Below are 8556 nucleotides of genomic sequence, written 5' to 3'. Positions count from 1 at the left end.
GAGTAACAAGTAAAACCGAATTTGTAGTCTTATTTCAACTAAAGCTCTTGATTATGGTTACAAAATCGATTTAGAATTATACTATATACTAATAGTGTAAATAGTTTTTACACTATTAGTACAACTTAATCAAAACTAAGTGGGGTATTAGGATGGTAGTGTGTCTACCCGAGAGGGTAGAGAGGCTGTTTCCGAAAGACCTTCGGCTCAAGAAAGTACAATTTAACTATTATTTTTTAAAAAATAAATAAATCCATAACTTTAAGTCACACTCACCCTTGGTCCATAAGAAAATCATCAGTGCACAAACTTAGACTATACAAACTCGGTAGATCATAGTATATGATTACAGCGACTACTTAAGAGTACTTATGAAAGTTAATACTGTTTGCATAACTGTGAGCGAAAGGAGGATTACTGCAGCTGCAGTTGAAAGTCCCACCCAAGGACCATTAAAGTAATTATGCCAAAAACTTGCCTTCCTTTCACTACATGGTTTTTCACAATGCTCAACCACCTTTTTGCATGCTTCTTTGTAATAGAACTGAGTTGAAGGGATCACTCCTTCTCCAAGTCTGTTAAAGATGCTAGCTGCTTCATTGTCATCGCCTATTCGGTTTCTGATTATTCCCTTCAAGCGAAACAACTTCACATCTTTTTCAGAGTTGATTAGACGATCCATAAGAATTACATAATCTGTGAAATATTTATGATGTACACCAATAGAGTGTTGCTCGTAAGCTATCAAATTTCTCAAAACGGTCTCCGTACTATCAACCACCTCAAAACAAGGAATTTCGATTAATTCCTTGTCGTACTTGATATCAAATAAACTTATACAATCCTCCTCGTTGTCCTTGTTCAACCTTCTATAAATTTTCCCAGTTCTTGAAAATTTAATTCCTGCTTCCTCAAGCTCTGTTGCACATCGCATGCGGTCGTGCCATATGTCGTCATCCTCCTCAATTTGTTGCTTTTTGTTGGTCCAAATTAGTTGCGAAGGCCAGTTAAAACTTTTCTTGCCATGTTTTAATTTATTGCTAGCATTCCCAGTTAGGCTAGCATTCATTCCTGAAGGGCAACAACACATGTGTATTACTTGAAGTAAATGTTTGACTTCTTTGGCATTCCCATCAGTTTCCCTTATGAATTTAGGAGTCACCTTCGGTAAACTAGTAGCAAAGTTGTATTTCACCATCTCTATGAATGGGACGTCATGATCCGTAGTCATCTCATGAAGTTTGGCGAGGATAAAAAAAGGGAGTTGGTTTTCTAGTAGCAACAAGTCACGATCTACAAGAACTTCCATCCAAGCCGCTTTGATAATTTTGTCTTCTCCCTCCGGCACCATTTTACAGAACTCACGGATATATTCAACCACAAAACAGCCATCAAGCAACAGCATTTCCACAAATTTCCTACAACTATCATTGTTAAAATCCTCATCTATATCATCATAACACTTAAGTGCTTCATCCTTCAGTCCCTCCAATTCTCTAATGCAACTTTCCAAATCAATCGTCTTTTTCCTGCGGAGAAACCGTTGTCGGTAACGCAGTTTATACTTTTCCATCGAGCGAAGTTTCGGATTATTTTTATGGTAAGGACCGATGGAGATCAACTTTGGCCTATACGCATTTGGATTTGATTCATGTAGTCCCGCATTTACTTTAAAGATGGTACATGATTCGGTAGACAATCCTTCATCAAATACTGGATTTTGAACATCTGCTGTCTTTATCTCGATCACATAATCCGCTTCCCTGCCTTCTTGTATCTGTAATTAGTAGAACAGAGTAAGAGGATTTTCTTAATTTTTGCTTTTTGAATGTTTTATTTTCTTTTCACATAGAATTGTCACAATGCAGTTAGTACAGTAGTACTAAGAGCCTGTTTGGATTAGCTGATTGTAAATAGCCGATAAATTTGAAGTGCTGAAAAGTATTATTTGAAGTGCTGAAAAGTATTTTTAAGTGCTGAAACTGATTTTTTAAATAAGCAATTACGTGTTTGGATAGACGTGTTGAAACTGATAAGCAGTTGATGTGTTTGGTAGAAAAAAACTGATAAGTAATTCTTTTATTAAAATGATCAAAATATCCTTAAAAACTTTACAAAAGATTATAAATTAAAAAGTTATTTTGTAAAGAAAAAGATGCACAAAGAATATGGAATGAAAAGAAAGTTAGAAAATTTATTTTGGGAAAAATATTTTGTGAATTAGAAAATATTATTAAGGATAAACTAGTAAAAGCCTTGGTCAAACTAAAAGTGCTTATAAGCTAAAAAGGCATAAGTTGAGGGTGACCAATTTATGACTTATGGCTGATTTTAGCTTATAAGCACTTGGCTTATAAGCACTTTGGGTATTTACCAAATGCGTAGATAAGTCAAAAAGTGTTTATAAGTCAATTTGACCAGCTTATAAGCTTAACCAAACACCCTCTAAGTCCATAGTTATTATGTATTTTAAACAATAAAAACTAAAGAAAAGAATGGTTGAAGTGGGCAGACCGCGGACCTAGTATTTTGGACAAAGGAGTTCAGCCAAATACTAAGGTAGAACTTCAGCGATGCACGACACAAACAAGTTATTTTTAATGTCATTTTTTTTATAAACGGTACAATATATGTTACGATAAATCTATATACTTTAAAACAAGAAAATTTAGCAATTTAACTTTAACCTAATTCATAGAAACAAACCAAATTACAAACTCTATATTAGCATAGAAAAAAATCATCAATATATATAACCATACAAATACATTTACAATAATCAAGTAACTATAAAAACCCACACAAAGAAAGGAAAGACAACTATCCAAGTGAGATGAATTTTGAGATAGAAGAAATATATAAGGGATCGATCTTTACATCTACATGATCATTTGTATAATTAAACTAACACTTATTTAAATTTGAACTGACATTTGTCATCTAACTAATACTTACTTGAATAAAAAGTAACATTGATTTGAACTAATTCAATGTAATCATATAAATCACGTATATTAGTATATCATATTATCTTCAAGTAAGAAAGGGAGAGAGAGAGAACTAACCGCTCGAGCTCGATGACTGGCAACGACAAAGGCGAAGAAGGAAGCAGCAACAGCGGGTGAGGGGCTTAGCAACTGCGGGCGAGATGGCGACTGATCGAGAGAGACGAGTGAGAAGAGAGAATTCTTCGTAAGTGGCATGTGTGTTTTAGGATTTTCTCATTTCAATATCATTTGATTATAATTTATGTGTTTTTTATTTAAAAAATTATAGAAGACCACAAAACAGAAAAAAGGCAACAGTTGGGTTGGACATAGGGCTTGAGACTTCATGAAATTTGTTCACTTTTGCTATTATATATCCCAAAGACATACAAGTTATTGAAGGATTCAACACAACTTGCATACGGACAACTCTTTCACCTACATAAACGGTGTTATTTTTCGAAGAAGGGTTCCGAGGGTTAGTATCTCTTTTTTGTGTAATAAAGCATTACTTCAATTTGAAACACTAAGGGGTCATTTGGTATGATGGATAAGCAAAAATAATCCTCGAATAAAAATTTAATACCGCCTTATCACTTGTTTGGTTACTAATCCTGGGATTCCCAGAATTAAAAATAGTACCGGATAACTTATACCTCCCAGAGAGTGGAATAATAATCTTAGGACAAGTTATCCCAGGATAAAGTAATAAAATTGAAAATCTCAGGATTAATACAGCATACCAAACAGTCAGTAATAAATAATACCAGAATAACTAATCTCATCATAACTAATCCCGGTACAACTTGTCATCAAACCAAACGACCCCTAATAGTACAAATTTTGGAGCTAACTTCCATAAGTTTGAGTGTGACGGCCAAAAAAATAATTATAAGGAGAAAGTCCCGACTATAAAAGGATTGGGTTAATTTCATGAAAGGTTACTTAATTTTCATTTTATTGCACCAAGGTTATTAAATATTTTTTGTAATGAAAAAGTTATTCAAATTTATTTATGTATCATTTAAGTCACTAAACTATTTATTGAAACAAAAATAAAATCACTCGATTTTGCATAATTCTTTCAGAAACTCACTAGGAGAACACAAAGGAGACATGTTCTATATATGATACTTGGGTCAACTTGAGTGACTTTTAGGTTACAAAAACATTTAGGGCTCGTTTGGTATGCGGGATAAGGGATAATTAATCTCGTGATTAAATTTGAGATGAGTTTATCCCATTTTTTATTGGGATAAAATCGTGATATAACTAATCCCCGGATTAGTTATCCCGGAATTATAGTATTTTTTATCCTTATGGGAAAGTGAGATAACTAATCCCGTGATAATTAATGATGGGATAACTTGTTTCCCAACCAAACGACCCCTTAGTGGCTTTCCATTATATTTAGGTAAAGACAAGTAACTTTTTTGTTGTAAAATATAATTTAATGACTGTGATACAATAAAGTAAAAAGTTGAATAACCATCCATGAATTACCACCAAATGGATTAAGGAGCAATAGTACATATCCGTATTACTAATAAAAAAACTAAAAAATGTTAAATATATTTTTTAGGTGAAAACAAAAAAATTTATTAATCACCAGTACCCCAATAAAAAAACTGTACAGAAAAACAATCATAACCAAGCCAAAAACAAGGCCCCTAATTGCCTATACTACAGCAACAGTAAATAAGCCTCTCCTATCCTCCATTTCCTTTATCCTAAGTTGCTCGGACACGGGTGCGGGTGTCCGACACGGGTGCGGATCTAGAGGTCGGATCCTTCGAGATGTAAATTTTAAGATTCGGGGATACGGATCCTAGTACGGATACGGGTGCAGGGATCCGACTAAAAATAATTCAAAAGAAAAAATAAAAATATCTTTAAATTATGATAAATTTTGTGGAATATTTAAGCATAGCTTGTAAAGTGTCGATTTCTTTTTATTCTCAAATTATAGATAAGTAAAGGATTGATTTCTTAGATAAGGTATGCTATTTTCTTCAAATTTATCCTAGTTTTGGTTCTGATTTTGGGAATCAAATTGTATCTCGTGTCAAATATTTCCGTCCGTTGTGATCAAAGTACCCAAAATTATTTGACCAGATCTGGTACGGATCTCATACCCACACCCATACTAGTGTCGTGTCGACACGGGTGCGGCACCTAAATTGCCATGTCGGAGCAACTTAGCCTTAATCATTGTTTCTAATCTACTCCTTTCAACTCTTCCTATACAATTGGTCTATCCATTCCCACTCAATCCTACTACTCTTCTTATTCAAAATTGTTACTACTCTAATCTTACAATCTTGTTGGACTTGTTCGTATATATATCACGCAAGGAGTTGGGACTTTGTAGTTTCACAGGGCCTCACTCCTTGCCCTCCATATTCTATATATTAGCGCAGCCACCATTGATGTGACAAAATCCCTACAGATTTTCCCTTTAACTGCTCTTACTACCCTTCACCAAATCCCCTTTATATTTGTTTTGATTATGCCGCTATGCACCCATTGCAACAGTAGTTGAAGACATGTCTGGGAGAGTGTGTGCTCAAAGAAAAGATGTTCCACAGTCTGCAGTTGATTTCCACATATTAGACACCAGCTATCTTGGCTAATCCTCATCTTTAGCAGCCTGTCCCTCATTAACAGTCTCTTATGGATAGCAAGCCAACTGATAAAGCAGTGCTTGGGAACATTCAGCCTGCTCCAAACTCCCCTGTACCATGGCCAATCTTCTATAGTCCCCTTCCTCCACTGGTACCCACTCCGCACTGAGTATCTACCATCCTATTTAAGCCAGCCATTGTTCACAAGCCCCCCGGCAAATTTGTATCTTATTGAACAAATGTTTTTCCAGTACCAACAACCGTCAGATGGAGGAGAGTATTGCCACCATGGTCTATCCTTTATATACAAGTGGTTTACCCACTTAACCCATAAAATGTTGAATATATGGACTATATGTAATAAACATTTGCTAATACATTTATTTATCTACTTATAACTATTTAATTTCTAACTTTTTACGCACAAGATTGTTTTACACTGATATGATATTAAAGATTAATGGAAGTAGAGATATTTTAGCGTCTGACAAAAATAATTTTGTGTAGTAAAAAAAAACTACGATTATGACACTTCTTTTCTATTCTTCTTAGAATAGGAGTTGTTTTTTTACTTTTTCTTTTTGGAAAAAAATTATTTGTTTAGTTTGTTGCAAAAAGATGGAAGTCAGCTGATGAAATCCAAAACTGATAATAGTGGAAAAAATTACGTCATACTATATTTATGAAAAACATACATCGATCGACTGAAGGCAAATGAAAGCTCTCAAAAATGGCGAGGAGAATCAGTGGATTTGAAACCTTCGCTCTTTTACTGAATAGAGGTAATAAGGACAACATAACTTTATTTCCCCAATTATCTAGTCTTTATGATTGAGTCTATTCTTCGTCTAGATCAGCTGTAGCAGTTACTTTGCTACAAGAGAAGGATAAATTGCTATTCTGTTACCGAGTCTGATCTTGTTTGGTTGCCATTTTGTGCCACAAGCTTAAATTTAAAAGGACAATCAAATTGTCCATGTACAAATTTTAGGGGATCATATCTCTCTAACCACGTTAAAGCTAAGACTCTTTTATATAATGACAACAACAACAACCCAGTATAATCACACTAGTGGGGTTTGTGGAGTATAGTGTGTACGCAGACCTTACCCCTACCTTGGGATAGAGAGGTTGTTTCCGATAGACCCTCGGCTCCCTCCCTCCAAGAACTCCCCACCTTAAACTCACCACCTCTTGGTTGGAAGTGGAGGGTGCTTACCACTAGAGCAACCCACTAATGAGAAAGCTATAAATAATGAATACCTCAATAAAACATCTTAAGATTTAACTGTTGTCCCACTTGGGATGACATGTTGCTGTGTTGGTTGTGCTAAGATCCGCCTTTAGCCTTAAACTTGTTTTCATTTCCCATCAAATCCGTTAATACTTCCTATCTTATTTCCTCTTGTCAAAAATAGTACACAAACAGTGGGGAAAAAAACAAAAGAGATTCTGTGTTTGTGTGTGTGTGTCTTGTGAGAGACAGAGGAGAGAGAGACCTCATCCTTCGGAGGAGTTTGATCGAGCAGTCGGGTAATCTCAATATGTTGTGCCATCGTCTTAGATAAACTTTGTTGAAACTGCAAAATTCCACGGAGAGAGAAAGAGAGTACTTTATCAAATTCTTTTGCTCAATTCATAGATGATCATTACAATCAAACCAATTCATTGATGCAGAATTCAATTGGAAAAAAACGGCAAAGCAAAACATGGGATTTTTTTTTTTTTGTGGGGGGGGGGGGGGGGGGGATGGGGGGATTTCAATGTTTCATTATTTTATAGTGTCATGTTCCCAGACAGAAGTAATTTGAATAAATAAACAGATTCGGAAGAGCACACTTTGGGTGTGTTTTGTACAAGGAAAATCTTTTCATTTTCATTAGAAAATGTTTTCCTAAAAAAAATATTTTTTAAGTGATTTTCTTTTATTTTTTTGTGTTTGGCTAGATAAAGAAAATATTTTTTGAAAAGTATATAATTTAGACAAATATTATGGGAGACTAAATGAGTAAGGGCGGGGAAGGTGGTAGGTCGAGATCTAGGGGCCGGAGGAGGGGTTGGCAAGGGTAGATGGTGGGGGGTGAGGGATGGGGGTTAGGGGTGGTGAGGGTGGAGGGTGGAAGCGGAGAATAGGTGCAAAAAGCTTGAAAAAGAGTTTAGAAACCTCCACTCAGAGGAAATTAGATTCACGAAAAAAATGTTTTGCAAAATATTATCAAACATGAAAAAATTAAAAAATATTTTTCAAAAAAAAATTTCTTAGCAAACACACACTTTTTCATTAATTGAAAACAATTAAGCTTGTCCGTGTCTTAGAAATCGAACAAAAGGCTAAGATGAATGGTTGATATGAACAGTAATTTCCATAAGGAAACAATTATGTAAGCTGAGGTAGTAAAAATGTAATTAAATTCTTGCCATGGATGGACGAGCAATTGAAATTGAAGAAAGTTACCTCTTTGATTTGGCTATTTCTTCTTTGCTTGTGTCTCTTGCTTCTCCTGAACTTGAAGTATGTCTGTACTCTGCAAAAGGAATGAAATTATATACATAGTCAACAAGGAAGAAAATGCTGAAGAACTCCCCCCCCCCCCAAAAAAATACAGGTACCCGGCTCCAGCGCGGAGATGTTTCCTACCCTTGCTCTGTCAATCCCAGAACTTCCCCTTCAGCTACAATATGTTGCCAAAAACCTTTAGTGGTTATACAAGTCAAGCCTGTTTGGTCAAATAGCATACCACCCAACTACTTAAACAAAAAATAGTTTACGGAGAGTATATAATATATATATATATATATATATATATATATATATATATATATATATATATATATATATATAATTTATGTATTATATATGTATAAATTACTTGTATGGCTAAAAAAATAAATAATAAATATGACTAGCTATTTGTATAAAGATTCTTTTTAAAAGTGGTTTTCTC

General features: G+C 34.7%; 1 protein-coding gene across 2 annotated transcripts; it reads right to left on the bottom strand.

Moving 5' to 3' along the window:
- Positions 1–207: 207 nt before the first annotated feature.
- LOC104097547 (UPF0481 protein At3g47200-like) lies at positions 208–8351 on the bottom strand. Of its 2 annotated transcripts, none has more exons than XM_070199615.1 (5): positions 8250–8351; positions 8067–8136; positions 7111–7191; positions 3066–3155; positions 208–1777 (listed from the first exon to the last, which is right to left on the bottom strand). In XM_070199615.1, exons 1-5 carry the CDS (start codon positions 8345–8347, stop codon positions 356–358), a joined length of 1761 nt encoding a protein of 586 aa, XP_070055716.1. In that variant the 5' UTR covers positions 8348–8351; the 3' UTR covers positions 208–355. The 2 variants fall into 2 exon arrangements, with proteins under 2 accessions (XP_070055716.1, XP_070055717.1); XM_070199616.1 differs by having other exon boundaries at positions 8222–8319.
- Between the last annotated feature and the right edge of the window lie 205 nt (positions 8352–8556).

This window comes from Nicotiana tomentosiformis, chromosome 4 (genome assembly GCF_000390325.3).
Source record: "Nicotiana tomentosiformis chromosome 4, ASM39032v3, whole genome shotgun sequence".
In the NCBI taxonomy this organism is placed as follows: domain Eukaryota; kingdom Viridiplantae; phylum Streptophyta; class Magnoliopsida; order Solanales; family Solanaceae; genus Nicotiana; species Nicotiana tomentosiformis.
The sequence above is the reverse complement of the archived record's forward strand: the minus strand, read 5'-3'. Positions and strand labels throughout refer to the sequence as shown.

What these genes read in the sequence shown, in the direction of transcription:
- LOC104097547 (XM_070199615.1), bottom strand. Translation starts at nt 8,347, where the DNA reads ATGCTATTTGACCAAACAGGCTTGACTTGTATAACCACTAAAGGTTTT. An exon ending in CTGGGATTGACAGAGCAAGG is followed by an intron (nt 8,137 to 8,249) that starts GTAGGAAACATC and finishes TTCCTTTTGCAG; the next exon opens with AGTACAGACATACTTCAAGT. An exon ending in AAACTCCTCCGAAGGATGAG is followed by an intron (nt 3,156 to 7,110) that starts GTCTCTCTCTCC and finishes TCTCTCGATCAG; the next exon opens with TCGCCATCTCGCCCGCAGTT.